Source organism: Oenanthe melanoleuca, chromosome 3 (assembly GCF_029582105.1).
Source record: "Oenanthe melanoleuca isolate GR-GAL-2019-014 chromosome 3, OMel1.0, whole genome shotgun sequence".
Lineage (NCBI taxonomy): Eukaryota > Metazoa > Chordata > Aves > Passeriformes > Muscicapidae > Oenanthe > Oenanthe melanoleuca.
In genome coordinates, this window is record NC_079336.1 from 95,962,140 (window position 1) to 95,978,851 (window position 16,712).

A 16,712-nucleotide genomic window follows, 5' to 3' on the forward strand; every position below is an offset into this window, starting at 1 on the left:
GAAAGATTTGCTAAGACCAGTATGAGCTAGACATGCATAGCTCCCTTGCATATAAATCAAGATTTATTAATTCAAGACGGTCTATTCTTACAGATCCAGCACATCCTGGAGGCTGCTTCGTCCCTCTTGGTAAAATGAGAGCTATGTGCTTGCAGCAATCTCTGCTTTCCTACCCCCCAAGAGTCCTCTTGTCATATTCAGTGTTTTAGAGGATCTCCCACTCCCTGCTCCTCTTTCAGAGCTCAGGCTGAAGGATCAGAGGGAGCAACTTCAGTCCACTTCAGGCTTTTCCCTTGGGCTTTGCTTGTGAAACTTTGGCAGCATTCCAGAGCTCAGAGCTCATTGACATAACCACACTCTGGCCCTGACTCAGAGAGCCCTGTATATCCACCAAACTGACCACTGTACATACCTGGCATTGCAAAAATTATACACTGAAATATCACTAATGGAAAGTCTATTCCTTCTCACCAATCTTAAAGGAGTTTCTGAAAACATTTAAGTGGTAGTACTAAAAGGTCTTCAGCTGAATATTAATCTAATGATTTTCACCACCAATCAGGGTAACTAATTTTCAAATTTACATAAATAGCCTTAAGTTTAAGCTTTCACTGTTGCCTTGCTGTGGCTATTGCAGAGCACACTGCAGTGCCTTGAGAAAGTCACAGATACATTTCTACTATATGTTTAATTAGTGAGCACCTTATTAAACCAGCTATATCTTTAAAGTACCATGAGTAGAATGCACAACTTAAAAAGACAAAAGTAATATGGATGAAAAGAGTGAAAAGACAGGAAAGAAGCATACACACAAAAAAAGTAAAACATCTCTTTTCTAGTCAGAGAACTTGAAACAATATTTTACTGCCAGCCTGCCAGCAGACTGATGGCAATTTTCTCCTCTGTTAGCTAAGGAAGAGCAACATAGATGAGGTTTTATAAGGAGCAAGTAGAATGCAGGCACAGAAATAAACTGCATTGCTGTCCTTCATGTAGGCTGAAAGCACTGATAGAGCAAAGCCCTCAGTCCCCAGCAGCCAACCCTGAAAGCTTTGTTAGGGAGAAAGTATCACAGACCCTTAAATGGTCAAGCAGCATATATAAAGTCTTTATTTTCACTTTAATGAAGGTTTGAGCTTTTTTTTCTGCTAATATGATTGTCTCCCATGCCCCAGCTAAGCAGGTTCAGGCAGGGGCCTTACCAACAGCTTTGGCAAATTCTATGTGCAAGATTCTAGAGATTTCTTCATAATAAGCTAGTCCCCTCAAGCCAAGCTATCCATGTGAAATTTCCCAAAAAGCCACAACATAAAATGGATTTCAGACCTTTATTATCATGTATGAATGACCCAAAAGCACAGCATCCCCTTAGCTGGCATCCCCTACTAGGTACCCTCTTCATGATACTCAATGGCTTCTCCTCATGCTTGAAACTCCCTAAAATTGGGCATAAGATATTTCCTAGGCTCAACATCCAGCTTGTTTTATAAGCCTAATTCAGACGAGAGTAATTGTGATGTACATAACTGAAGGTGCACACGTTTGCCCAGAAACCTTTCCAACATTACCCTTGTCTGAAATATCACTTCCTTAATTGATACAGATCGAGCATTCCACGTCTCAAGAAGTGATGTTTCTGCCTTTGTGTACATAACACATACTTTTCTGGGATGATGTTGCTTAGATGTGGGCCAGATGAATTCATTTTGGGATACCATAAATCTGTGCTGCTGAAAAAAATCAATGCACTCTTTCTACTAGAGGTTGTTTTTCTACTGTCCCTGTACCATCCTGCCTCCCCCTTGTCCTTTTATTATACAATAGGGGTCAGAAAAGTCAAGTCAAAATTAACAATTTTGTTAATTGATCACTTTAGTCAAATTTATCACACTTGAAACTTCTGTGCTGGCTGCAAAGCAATGGACAATGTAAGAGCAGGAGCAGCAGACAGGAAGAGAGTTAGAACAGAGTTTTTAAAGTAAATGACTGGTTTTTTAGAGACAGATGAAATTCTGCAACACAAAAAACAAAGAATGGTATGCAAACTTTTGAAACATGATCAGCAGGGCCCTGCTGGTTCACTTTATTCTCCTATCATCCAAGAAACATCCACTACTTTTCTCCAGAGTAGGTGGGCAAGCAGACTGCAGGAAGAGGTGAATGGCTTTGCAATCACTGCCCCAGTGAGCCAATTAATGTGTTGTGCTCACCTGTGTAGCACCACTTCTTTCCATCCTCTATTCAACAGGGAAAGAGAAATTAGAGGCATCTCCCATAACTGGCTTCTGTGGCTATACAGAATAAATTATGTGCTCTCCCTTAATGACTTCAGCCCTCCTGATTATATTTATACAGCCAGACTCTTTTTCTTTCAAACCTGAACTTTCTACCCAAACTGACCTGTTTTCAAACTTTGTTCCAAATAAGTGCCTGGAGCAAGACAGGATGGTCTTAGTGCAGCTTCAGGACTGAGTAATCCAGTGAGGGTCTCTGAGCAAAGCAGCACTTTTCCCCTTTTTTTGAATGCTGTCTATTAGCAACTGGGAGAATGTAATCAGAATTTGATTGAACAGGACCAGGTATGTTTTCAGTTTTGTTGCATAGCAGCAGACTCTGTTTTTCAGGAAATTATATGAAAAGGGGCTTTTAAACTGATATTGCTGAATGAGAAGGAATCCAATGACTTCCTGTTCTAAATCTGCAAAGTATAAGCAAAATTTTAAAAGAATTATTTATAATTATTTCAAACTTCATGCCACAAAGAGAGGGAAGCTCCTGACCGAACTTGCAGAGAAAGTACCCTGCTGATTTGCTGCATGTCCTCTATGGTAAAACTCTTTTGCATATTTTTGCCAGGCTGTCAGCCACACTTAATGAGGGAAAGATCAAAACTCATGCAATTCATAAGCACTATGTAAGAAAACAGGCCAAGTACAAAATCTTACATTTTGGGTTGAGCTATGAAATTAAATCGTTTTAATGATTTTCTACTGCCAGCAACAGCTAAAAAAGGGAGCAAATAATATATTCTAATAATTCTTTTCACCAGATAGTGAAATGTGAAAATGCAATGGAAATGTATTAACGATTTGCTTATCAGAGGAGATTTAGGAATATCCATAAGAGCACAGCTAAAGATTCTGGATTTTGTAGTAAAATGCAGTTTTACAAGCAGTAGCTTTTAAAAGGGTGTATAGTCTCCATGTAAGATTTTCTACTGCTTAAAATTCATGTATACATTGAAAATATAATGTAATTGAATAACATTGCTAGTTCTTTAATAGATACAAGTCTCCTCTTATTTACCAATAATTTGACAAAGCTCCTTGTCATATCCTGTATTTGTAGGATACCTTGACAAGAAAGAAATGCTTCAGTAACAGATGTTTCCAAATAGAATAACTTAATCAACTGTAATGTGCACATCTGCAGAACAGAAAAAAATTAGAAGAATGAGCATACTAAACAAGGAAGAAAAGGTTAAAGGCTATAGAGAAGAATAGAGAATTGAAATGGCATGTGAAAGTAAAATGAGAGGAACAATAAATTATATGGAGAGTGGGTGAATAACTAGATAGACACAAGAACAAGGGGTGCATGTAAATGCAACCACTGAAGGGGCACTTCACTGGAAAAACAAACAGAAAACCTTCCAAGCTCAGAAAATTCTTCCTAAAATGTAAAGGTGGACACCCAGCTTGCAAACCTGGTTCACACATTCCCTGGGGAATTTTGTACACAGTTACTACCATGGCACTCTCTGTTCCCTGACATCCTGCAATTCATAATCATTCCTGCTGACAGTCCTATATGTGAGTATAACCAAATTCAGTGCCTTTGCTCTGTGAGTTGTTGCCTACAGAAGCAAAGCTGTGCACTAGAAAACTAACCTGAATCTCCCCTGCCCTGTGTGCCACAAGCTGAGAAATCTTTCACAGCACCATTCAAAAACCCATCCTGTATGTTTTGATTATTGAACAAAAGTATCAGAGTGGGAAATGAGAGCCAGCCATTTACCAATTAACATTATTAGTGGTATCAATTAATAAAAAAACCTCCTACAGTCCTACTTGGCTAACTGATATAAAAATATAGAAAATTTATTTCCAGAAGTGATAATGCAATGATAAGAATATAAACCCTCACAGCCCAAAAGATGAAATAATGTGTAAGATTGCAGATGTCAGTGACAAAAGCATATTGAATATTAAAGCCAGCAGTCTTTACAGCTACCTGGATTCTTTCAGATACTAATATTTTGGAATAATTAAAACTGAAAAAAAAGAAATTGAAATTAAGTCAAGATTGTAGCCTTTAAGGTTACAGCAGTGAAAAATATGAAAATACAGCACACTTACTTTTGTTCACAGATCATTCAGAAACTGTTATTGAACTGCAATGGAAATTTTATTGGGATGAAATTCTGTCTCTAGGAAATACTAGGTAAAAATCCCATTCACTTCAATAGGATTCACACACAGCTATATATAATTTTTGCTTGATAGTTTAAATTAAAGGGTAACAATTGCTTTCTTCTTTGAAAGGGAGAAATGTTTTGATGCTTTTATAATTTTTAATATATTTTATTCTTAGACAACTTTTAAGGATTAGTTCATAAATTCTGTATGCAATGTATAAGACCTCTAAAACTATCAACTTATTTTTTACAGAATGGTTAATGTCAAAAATTGCTGATACATTAATATTATTTAATACAACACAGTTCACTGCAGTCTTTTTTTTAAATGAGCTCCTCACCCTATGAACTTTAATATGGAACAGCAACTATTTCTGCTCATCAGATAAGTTTTTCCCTTTCTCCTGGAGTCAGCCCCAGCATTGACCTACATGTATCTGCAGTTTAAAAGGACCACTTAATTTCCTGCCTGACAGACAATTCAGACAATAAACTTGTAGCTCTGAGGAACACAATAAAGTTATTTAAGGATGTACAAACCCAACATTTCAGCAACCATATTTTCTGACTGACATGAGGGAGAATGTCTAGTGATGTATGGTTTTATGGGCACACTGACCTGCTAACCTAGCACAAAATATCTAGCATATTTAGCCACATTTTGTTAATGAAACACAAGTTCAGTAGTGACCTGATATCTGATTAACTTTTTAAAATTTTAAAAATTTCAGTCCTTCCAACAAGGAAGACCCCAAAATGCCACCTCTTCTGCAAGACAGGACATCAGCTAAAGGTGAAGGGATGACCATATGTAGAAAAAGTTGTTGCCATAATCTCAGCTCTGTCAGCCAACACTTATTCATTTGATCTGCAGTGAGCAGAAGACAGGCTTCAGGAGAAAATGAAAGGAGGAGGAGGAGGTGCTGTATTTTATTCCCTGGGTTTGTAAATCACAGCAGAAGGTGCTTACATTCACATTTTCCTTTTTCTTCTCTCAAGCTTGTTGATGTTCAGCTTAGATTTTTTGGATTTTTTTAAAAATTGTCTCTCCAAATTCAAACCAGATACCTTCATCCTGACCTTAACTCTGTTACTAGGCTAGCTGTAACACATAACTCAGTCCCAACACTGAGGTTATATTACCAGGAATAATTTCTAAGAAACAGAAATAGGAAATGGAAAAAAAAGGGTTTTTAAGCATGAAAACCAGATTTACTTTTACACCCCAAAATCAGGATTGATACATACATAACCAGCTCTCAGCAGAAAGAAGAGAGACACTCAACTATCACAGTGTTTAGCAACTCAATAATCCAGTTCTGGATGCTGTTGCTTTGACACAAATTGCACCCCACTTAACCTCATTATATTGTCTAATAAGTATTTTTTAGGACTGTTTAGAGCAATAATTCTCCATAATCTAAAAATTAGGGTACAGAAATTCCTCATGAAACACCTGGTTGCTGAAAAACTCCAGTGCAGATAAGAAAGCATTGTAGTACTTACCACACTGAAAGCTCACAAAACCCTGCTCAGTACACACAGGCACCACAGGGAGGTGGAATTAATCACCCAAGTTCATTCCTAACAACACAACCACTATAAACAAACTGTAAAGAAAAATAACTTATGAGTATTTGATAAGAAGAATATTTTATAGCAAGGTTATGTTGTTTCTGTATGAGACCATGAACTTAAAATGGCTAATCCAACCCAGTAGATACATTGCTCCTCTTTTTAAGCCTCTAATTGGAGGCTTGCTTGTGTTTGCAGATTCTCTTTTGAATCAAAACTTGCTTGAAAATGAAGCCTAGAAAGGATTTAAATTTATCTTTGACACATCATTTAATCCAAAAGAGATTAAAAAATGAAAACACCTATTATTATTATATTGTGGCTTTATTCCTGGGGGATTTCCTTATGTTAGTAACTCTGTTTTCAGAAGGATTTTCTGATTTTATTAAGGAAGTTAAGAAAAAAGCAATATTGCTTTTCCTAGGAAAAAAAGGAATTTACCAGGAGCAGGCAGTCTTATTACAGTTCTGCCCAAAAACCTGCTTATCTTACACTTGTTTTTTATTTTTTAAAACTGAAATTTCATTAGTAGAAAAGAATAGTGTTCTGTGGCAGACCAAAAAAATCCTTCTGAGATTTTTCATGATTTTATATATTTTAGCAAGTGGAAACAGGAAATATTTGTGCTTATGTGAGAATTTTTTACTTTTTTATTATTTTCTTTTTAATACAAGGATATCTTTATGCCTTGGGGATTACAAGCATTTATTTTATTGTATTGAAGTCTCTCTGAATTTAAGAACAGTTTAAATTAAACACTTGCCTCGAGAAATTTTTCTGTTTTTTAATAAAAATGCTGTATTTTTGTCTTGTAAAAATTATTAATTGAAAAATCTATTAGCAAATGACACATTAAGAATAACTTCAGATCCTTGTTTTTCTTTATGGGTTATAAGGAATGTTATGTTAATACATTTTAACTCTTACCAACTACAAATTAAACCTGTGCAGTTTGTTGTTTAGCTTTTTTTTTTTTTTTACTTATTTTCTTAAAGCCAGTCCTCTGGCCTGGAAAACCTGTTAGGAAGGGAAACAAAAAAACAACCCAAAACTCAAATCTACCATACTTACTATCAATAATTTTGTTGACACCATTCAGGAATTCCATAGACTCAAAATAAAATCACAGTCCTTTTTCTCCTTTCAGAATATAGCCTCTTAATCCAAATAATATCAGAGAAGTTAAAATTTAGTCCATTCATCTGGCAAATGTTTCCCTCTGTTTCATAAACATGCATATCACAGAGAAAAATTGTTCAATTCAAGGATTTTAAACATAATTAGAGTGTAAAAAATCATCATAGAAATAGTCATTCTCAGTCCTTATTGAAATGTATCATATTTCCATAAATCAAAGATTTAGCAAAACCAAATTGTGCTATAACCAGCCAGTAAATACAGGTAATTGTCTAGGGGGATTGTAAAATAGAAATTTTTGTAGTAAAAACTATTATTTTCCAACAATCTAACCACAAGTTGAAGGTAAAAATGTCAGGAAAATTAGAAGGAGGGGGAAAAATGTGTAACAGCTTATCAGAAATGCTGGTTCAAAAAATCTATGGGTACTGTAAATAAAATAGCCTATCTAGAATAATACAGTACAACAGGCACCATTTCCTCTAGGTTTGCTTACAACCTGAAGAATGCTTCCTTTTTAATAGTCTAGTTAATGTTGTGTCCTATTGGAAGGACAAAAAACAAGTGCTAAAGTGTATGATGACTTTTTACACAATGATAATTCATCATCACATTTCATTAATAAATTATCAAATGCTTGCAAGCTGTCCACAATCTTTGTCATTCTAGTTTGCATATTTTATAATGGTGGAATAACATTTTAAAAAGTTTGAATAGGCACTTACTGGAATTACAGTTAATCCTGATACAGTCTAGATGGGGAAGAATAGATGAAAAATGAAAATTTATCCTTCAAGGTAATAGCTGCAGACATCCAATAAAATCACAGTCCACCCTTCTGGGGACAGACACATGCAAATATGGCCACTCCATATCATCAGTCTTTACATACTGTTATAACCCAGATATGCTGCCATAAGTCTTTACCAATAGAAACGACAAATAGGGTAAAAAATGGCCAATTTCAAACAAAGCTACATGGTGACAAATCTAAGTGAAAAGTCAGGATTAAAAGTCAAAGATGCTTAACTGAGGCAGGCTGCAACTTTCTCCCCATCTGTGAAAGAACAGGTAATTTCTCTCAGTGCAATTAGAAAGTGCTCCGTCACAATGGGTCATAGAGCAGGCCAGGCCACAATCAGACACCTTGGACAGCTTGTGGATAGTATAACCTCAAAGGCTCATCTTCAAAAGCTAAGGAGTGACACTCAGGGCTCATCACCCAGGCCCAGAAATAAGGGGTTGTAGATTTACATATCCTTAATATCTAGTTTTTAGAAATGAACAGTGACTACTTTAAAGTTATAATAATACAGAGAAAAAAATCGTGTATTTATAAAGCTCATTAGAGAATGAAGGGAACCCTTTCTATGTTAAGATTGTTTTCTTTCCTGACTAAATAAACAAATAAATAAAAAAGAGATAGAGAAAAAAAGGAGTGTTGGAGGAAGAAACAATATTTTTAAGGCATGGATTTATTTACTTTTTATTGACTTTGATGAACGATAGAAGTAGGCAGAGGGTGGTATTTTGTATGTAAAGTGAATAACTTGATCTGTGCATGATCCTCTGCCAGGCTACCTGCATTCATTTATTACTTAAAAAAAAAAAAAATCAAAAACAAAACCAAAACCCAAACCCTACACTGCCCTACTTGGTCTGTACATTTACTTGTGGTTTAGACCTTTGAGGAACATGTATACCATCAAACCTAGATTTTGTTTCCATATAGCTGAGTTTGTCATGTGTCGTCAACCGCATCAGAAAAGTGGTTGCAAACAGCCGAGGAGCAGCACCTGCACACCCCCTTTACAGAAACTCTCAGAGCCTCCCGCCCTGGCCTCCACCAGGAGGGCACAGGTCAAGGTCAGGGAAGGTCACCCTTGGCTCCTTCTCCTCCCTCCTCACCGCTAAACGCCAGGGCAGCGTTCCAGGGAGCGACACTGGGATGAAGCGGAGGATCAGATGGTTATTTCCTTACCCTCCCCACTCCCCACCAGCGCTTTCTAAATCTGTGACTAAGCAATAAAATACTTAATTCCCTTTAAAAATAGCATCCCCCTGAATGGGAATAGCTGCAGGGGATGTGCATTTTCCTGAGTATATTCCTGTTCTGTTTTAGGTCCTGACTTGGACTTATGAATAAGTGGGGCAGAATCGCCTTTTTTATTTACTTTTCTTTTCTTTTCTTTTAACTAGAGAAAACCATAACCTGACATTTTGTCCATCACATTTTAAACAAAGAAACCAATTTTCTTTTTTTTTTTTTTTTTTTTTTTTTTTTCTGTAAAAGGGCTTGTGCCTCCTGTGTTCACAAGGCTGTTTGCTGAGGGCCGCAGTCTTTGGGCATTGAAGGGTTGTGTTATCGTTCGATACTACAAAAATACCACTACAGAACTGTTTAAAAAAGAGGAGATGGATTTAATATAGATTTGACATCTAAAAAAAGGAGACCAAGAAATCCATCAGTGGGAGTATCTAACTGCAATATTTTAGTGTTAAAAACCAGAAAGTCTGTGATATATTTGCATGTCATAGATTAATTGGCGGAGGTAAAACTGAGTTGACCTACATATATGTTGCTTCTGCTTGCACATTAAAATTGTGGAATTGTTATTCTGAAGAAATTGTGGAGGGAGACCAATCTTCCACAATCAAAAAACCAAAAAAAAATTAGGCAAAAAAATACCACTGATGAACTTGTCTTCATTTTTTAGAATACACAACAGTATAAAAATATTGTGATGAGTAATGTTAAGACTAAACAAAGAATACAAAAATGCAAAAGAAAACAAAACAAATTGTAATAATGGCCGTGTATTTGTGCACGTATGCAAATGCCACATTGATGTGTGTTTATACATAGTTTCAGTTTACTTTTAATGTTAAAACAGGCTCTTTCGTAAATGTTTGCAAGCAAAAAGAAAAATGCAAAGGAAATGTTAATTCCTTGGAGGAAGAGGTTGTTACCTAGGTTGACCGTTAGCTTAACCCGTCCTGCATCCAGCTCCAGCCGAAGGGTATCTGCAGATTCCCTGGAAGTTGTCGCCATTAAAATGCCATAAGCTCGCTGAGACCTGAACCTTAAAGAAACATCTTCGGCCTCTGTGTGCATCACAACAGGAAGCTGTATTTTCATAAACATACTTCCATCATAGCTTAAAATTGTTGCCTCTGGAAACACAAAGGAGAGGATCAGTTGTTAAAGAATTATGCTCTGTTTGCTGAAACTCCTTAAAGGTAAGATGGTAAATATATATTCAGTCAGCATGACACAGAAAAACTACATATTACTTTTCATTATTATTATTAGGAGACACAAGGGAAGTCAGATTTGGGGGTTTTGTTAGGGTTTGTTTGGATTAAGTGGCAAATCATGGTGCTTTTTAAAGCAACTAAATTGTTCTTTAATGACCCAACCAGTCATGTGTGCATCTTCAGTGAGACCAGTAAAATCTCCTGTAAATGCAGCACTTGAAAGACCAGGCCTGCTCAAAATAGGTCAAATCAGTAAAAGATATTCAGGTAACATCAACAGCATAACAAAAGCCCATGCCTGACTGTCATTACCCTAGATAATCACCTTGGGATGCTTCATATATAAACCTATTTGCATTGCTACAACTATGGATTGCCATTGTCATAAAGTGAGCAAAAATCACGATTTGGACGGGGCACAGGCTGTTCCATGACTACAAAAATCATGGTATGGAATCAAAAATGTTTATAAGAACACTATGACAGCCTCAGCAAGAGGATTGAGACTGGAACTGGCATATTGAGGGTAACATCTTAAAACCCCCAAGATGAGCAAAGAGCTGTCACTTTCAGACATTGCAGGAAACCCTCCTGCCAGAGGCTCTGGTGCAGAGCAATCACAGTCTGTCAGACCCCAGAGCAACCAGTCACAAGCCTTCTTTTTCCAGGCTGGTAACAAGAAAGGTAGCAAGAGACTGAATTTCTGCTTACAGGGAGGCACTGCAATTCCTAGAAAGCACAAATATTTCTGAAATGTACTAGGAGGTTCCTTTTTGGCAGGACAGCCAAACATTGTGGGTGAAAAACACCAATGGGGAAGCCTCTCGAGGCTGAAATTCACTTCAGTGTAATGGAGCCACTTACCTAAAAGTTCATTGTGGTGTCAACATGCAATCATATTTTCAAGGACTAATACTACTGATACTAGGCTAAGTAAGTATCACAACTATTTGCCAAAAGTGTTCCCATAGCATATCTTGTATGCTGCTAAAGGCAGATAAGCTCTTCAAGACTTCCAACCTACACAACCCAGGAAGGACAAAATGTTCTACTAATTCTGAGAGGAAAAAGTGATAGATGATATTTTCACTAAAACAATCAGAAAACTACTTGGGTTAGGAGGAACCTTAACAATCACCCAATTCCATCCATGTCCCCATGGACAGGGACACCTCCCACTAGACCAGGTTGCTCCAAGCCCCATCCAACCTGGCCTTGAACATTTCCAGGGATGGGGCATCCACAGCTTCTCTGAGCAACCTTCTCCTGTGTAAAGAATTTTAAATACCCCCAATACAAATTTGGAGAAAACAGCCTGATGTTGGGAAAAAACTGGTTACTGAGACTGCTGTGAAAGTCCTTAGATGTAACAGGTTAGAAGAATTATAGTTTGATGATTTCTGACTATGCAGGTAATCATGTTTTCTGCATATTTTAAATCAAAAATTGTTCTGTGAAGTAGATTAAATACTTAATTAACTTGCAACAATTTGAAAAGTGTCTTCAAGTCAAAGAGTTTTCAGTGAAAGGTGATTTGCTTTTTGATGGTTTGGTGTTTTTATTTGTTAGTTTGGGGGTTGGGTTTTTGTGGGTTCCCTTGTTTGTTTATCAGTTTTTTGGGGGAAGTCAGAAAGTTGGGGTTTTCAATTCCTTCCTATATCTATCTGTCTAACCCATGCATAAAAATCTCCCAAGATTTTTATCAAGGTAAACATAATTTAGGCAAAGACTTCCAGGAAAAACCCCTAAGTTACATGCCAATATAACAGAAAACAAAAGGTATTTAGTATTTTCTATAAAACTCCACCAAATTAGTAGTAGTCAGGGTTTTCATATACAGAGCAAACCCAACATTCATCAGTGCTAGAGTTCTGTTGCTAACATATTATCTTAGGATAATATAAAAAAGAGAGCTGTCAGAATCAGCACTGCTGTTGTTTGCCAACTTTCCTGTAATTTTCCGAGGTTTTTTTCCCCAAAATTGCAGAAAAAGGAGAGCAGGAACTTAATTGGAGCCTTAATTTGATTGGAGATAGCCTGTGAGTAACACCATGGTGAGCAGACCTGATGTGATTAGATACTTAATCCTCCTAAGCCATACTGTGCCACTATTTTGGGAACAGATGTTCCAAGAACAGACCAAAGATACTGAACAGAAGATCAAATGACTCAAAAGCTCTGGGCAATCAGGAAGCCCCCTCATGTCAACCAGCTCCTTTTAATATGTCAATATGTCCTTTCCAAGGCACAGGCTTTCTAAATATCAAAGCATCATGGGGGAGAAAAATAGGGATAAAAGGGAAAAAACCCAACTCTCCCCCCTGAACAACAACAACAAAAAAACAAAACAGAAGGGGGGAAAAAAAAAGCAAGAAAAAAAAAAAAAACAACCATAAACCAATCAAAACCAAAACCAGAAAAAAACCAAGCCAAAAATGCAGAGGCAAATGGAAAATAAGAAACAAGTCAAAAGCTAACAAAAGAAAACAACCCCCCAAAAAACCCAAACAAACAAAGCAGAACCAAGCACAAAACTGGCAGGAATGGATTTTTAATTTACAAGGCCTGGTCAGTAAGAAGGTGACCTACATGACAAGAGGCAACAGTTACACAAACCTTGAAGGAATAGTTCAGCTAAAAAATATATATGTATAAAATATGCATTAATTCCCCCCCCACTTCTTTTTTTTTTTTTCTTTTTTTTTTTTTTTTTTTTCTTTTTTTTTTTTTTCCTTTGGACCAACTAATTAATTCCAAGGAGGTGTCTCATCTTTAAATTAAATCTATACTGATAAATATTGTCACGTAAGTTTTGGCAAAATGTCTTTTTTCTCTTGTTCAGCTTTCTCTTAATTATTAGATCAAATGGTAGTAGACTATAAGTTTAGCTCAGGATGTGATATTCATTTAAAGCAGGAAGTTTTACTACCACTTCACTGTTGGAATCATAGTGCTGAAAAGAAAAACAGCAGAAAATCCTGAATAAGCACTGAAAAATTTTCTCTTTTTTTGGTGGCAGCAGATAAGTGCATGCAGTAGAGTTATTAAGAAATAAATGGTGTTATATAATACAGAGATTTATATTAAAATGTTTTATACATTCATTCTTTGAATTTCAGTTTTATAAACCTGACAATTCCAACTTTTCCTGCTCCTGTGGTAAAAAACAGCCAACCACAACACACAAATGAACCAAACTGCAAAACAATCCCACTGAAGGGTTCAGTTCCCCTCTCAATTTTTTTTTCCAATTGGTTTCTTATCAAAATCTTCACAGTCTTCTTTCCTACATACACACATACACCACCTCAATTATATCCATGTCTAAACTCAAGGATGCACAGATCAGTACTGACATGAGAGGAGATTCACAACCTTAATTTCCACTTGAGCTGGAATTTCCTAAATTGCTCAAGACTGAGGCACCAACTCTTCTGGAAACTCTCCTACATCTGCTCCTACCCTCAGAAATGCTGATTTGGATATTTTTGGAGTAAAGTAGAATTTCCTGAATAGATGCTATTCTTCTATTCACAGCTTATTTAAATTAAAGTGAAACCAATATGGAATTTCTCATAAGTTTTGGAGTCAAGTTGGAGTTGTTTTAAAGACATGATTCTTGGTGAGTGCAAATACCTATTGAACATTTTTAATAAATAAAACAGGATCTTGTTTCCTCTGGACCCCTTGTGGTGCCTTGTGAAGTCCCAAAGACAGAATTATTAATTTTTTCCCAATTTTTCACTTTCAGTGTGTCAGCAATTATAGGAGGACTGTATTGCTTCCCACAGAGTTATTTTTAGAGTATAAAATCACCCTCTGTGTCTGCTGTCACTAAAATCCCCCCCAAACTTTGCCCAGAAATAACAGATTGTACAGTCCAGAGCCATGCCAGGATACGTATGAGAAATCTGGATCATCAATATTCAAGTATTCAGGTTTCCTCTCTGATCCTGTTTTATTTACCAGTATGAGTAGAAAAACAATGTGCCCTGAACATGCTGCCTGATAGATATGATTTTACTCCAAGAAATTGTGTGAGTATTCAAATATATTGGCTGCTACTGAGTCAATTTTGAACTTTTTGTTCTCTTCCCAGTGTTTTGTGTTTTCTCCATGGCTTCTTCTTCAATCCACCTGGGCCCAAATCTGAAGCCTTGGAGATCTATATAGAACATTTTCATCAATCTGATAGAAACAATTCTTTTTATGTGATTATTTACTGGATAATATGTGAATAGAAGCTGAAATTATTCCTCCCTGTATCTGCTGGGGCTTGGGTTTTGCCCCTGTTGCCACAAGAAGCCCAGATAAGATGTTCAGTATGGAACAGCTTTTCCTGGCTGCTTCAGGCAGACTCAGCCACAAGGTGCTTAGATGCAAGCAATGCCTAAAGCTTAGGCTATCATATCTTTTGTAAGATTCATTTTTTCTTGCAGCACCTTCTCAGCCAGTGAAGAAGAGACCAAGAAAGCTGAACAGAGGTTCCACAGGCAACTTTATTTCTACGAAGGGGTCTGAGCAGCAGTCCGAGTACATAAATTATTAAAGGGGTTTTTATAGGGTTAGGGTGCCTTAGAAAATGAACCAATGATATCAAGGATTGAAAACTATCCAACTACTTAAAGGTTTTAGGTAAAAGTGATCAATTACCAAAGGGATTGAAAAAAGGCCCAATTAAAGCACAAAGAGATAATGCGGGAGTCTGCAAGAGGGGGTGAAAATATTTCTAGCATTTTCTTATAAGCAATTTCTTATCTAAGGGATGATTTTCCAGGGTGGCCCTGTCAGGGTGTGAGCTCCTTCCACACCTCCCAGCTCCTACACTGGTATTATTTCAAGACTGAATAAGGTCCTAAGCCACGTTATAAGTTTGTTACAACTTTAACACACAGGACCAATCAGCTAATTTAAGACAGTGATGGAATTAGTATAATATTTAGAACACCTGATTCTTAATGCCATCTATCCTCATATAACCTCTATTATTCTTAATTTAAAAATTTTAAACATCCAGGTATAACACAAGGAATGAAAGCTACATTTCATTAATGTGTATATGTGTATGTAGGAGTCTGTGCATGCACAGTATGGACATCTACACATCTATGGACATCTACACATTCTACTATAAACTGATTTTCTCTTCAGAAATGTCACCTTCATAAACCTTTGTTTGCATCTTTACTTTTTCTTATCCCTGTTTGATTTTACTATTGTTGCTGGCCATCCAGTCAAAAGAATACACCTGCAAAAGCCTTTGCCAAGAGGCAGTCACTCAGTCATCCTCAAAGTATGAGAGGATGCCAAATTATATGGCTGTGACATCTGTCCATCCATCTGCTAGAGTTTTCATAATCTACTAAAGCCAATCTACAGATTATGCTGATGTTTAACCTTACTGAAAATCAAGAATAAAATCAAGTATAACTTGTAACAGGATAAAATGGATGTGGATATAAATATATATGTATATATATATATATATATATATATATATATATATAAAATTTTTAGTATACAAAAATTAAAATAGATACAAATTAAAACACAGTGGTGTTCCAGGGCTTTGGTGCACTAATGAGCTGAAATTATTTTAGGTTCTGTATTGTTCAATAAACATGTATAGATATCAGCACTTCTTTTCAGATGAAATAATATGAAAAAAAAAAAACAAATTACAATAAAAAGTAGATCAACACTTTTTTTTACTGAAGACACATTAATTACTTAATGTTAAATATTCTAGTTGTTTAATCTCCAGTATTTTATCCTAAAGCTTTCTTTTCTTTGTGAAACTGCATTGTTTGCTGAAATAAGCGTCTTTGCCTTCTATTTAAACTAGTTGGAACAATTGTAAATGTGCTGCTCATATCACCAAATACAAAAGTTTATCAGTTCCTACACATGGGTAGTAGTTATAATAACTTTGTGTGGTAGGATGCCAACACGACGCTTTCAGAATCCCAAAAGCTATAATCTTATTAATCCATGACCACTTGGGAAATGAATATTACTGAGAAGACATCTCCTTTCAGTGCAGTTCCCTCTGGAGAGGGAAACCCAAGAGCAGGAAACGATCTCATGCTGCTGAAGTGCCACACATATTTCTGTTGGACAAGAACCAAATGTTGCTGTGGAGGAGCCAACACCACCACTCCAGGACCACATTCCCACCAGAGGAATGCACTGGAAAGTGAAGCTGGACAAAGCTTGAAAATAAGGCATGGGAAATAAAAGGCAAAGGTTTCTTTATAAAACATCACCACCTGTCCAATATATAAATGGGAAGTTGCTGTGATGAAGCCTGCTTTCAGTTCTTTGC

General features: G+C 36.5%; 1 protein-coding gene across 6 annotated transcripts in view; it reads right to left on the reverse strand.

Moving 5' to 3' along the window:
• The window catches only part of NRXN1 (neurexin 1), a 668,503-nt gene that overhangs the window by 370,153 nt on the left and 281,638 nt on the right, over positions 1–16,712 (reverse strand). For 3 of the 6 annotated variants that reach the window (XM_056487056.1, XM_056487055.1, XM_056487054.1), the window contains 2 exons: positions 10,100–10,303; positions 7,855–7,881 (listed from right to left, as the gene is read on the reverse strand). In XM_056487056.1, coding sequence (XP_056343031.1) covers positions 7,855–7,881; positions 10,100–10,303 — 231 coding nt within the window. The remainder of the gene's footprint in view (positions 1–7,854; positions 7,882–10,099; positions 10,304–16,712) is intronic. The other 3 variants (XM_056487060.1, XM_056487058.1, XM_056487057.1) reach the window with 1 other exon arrangement.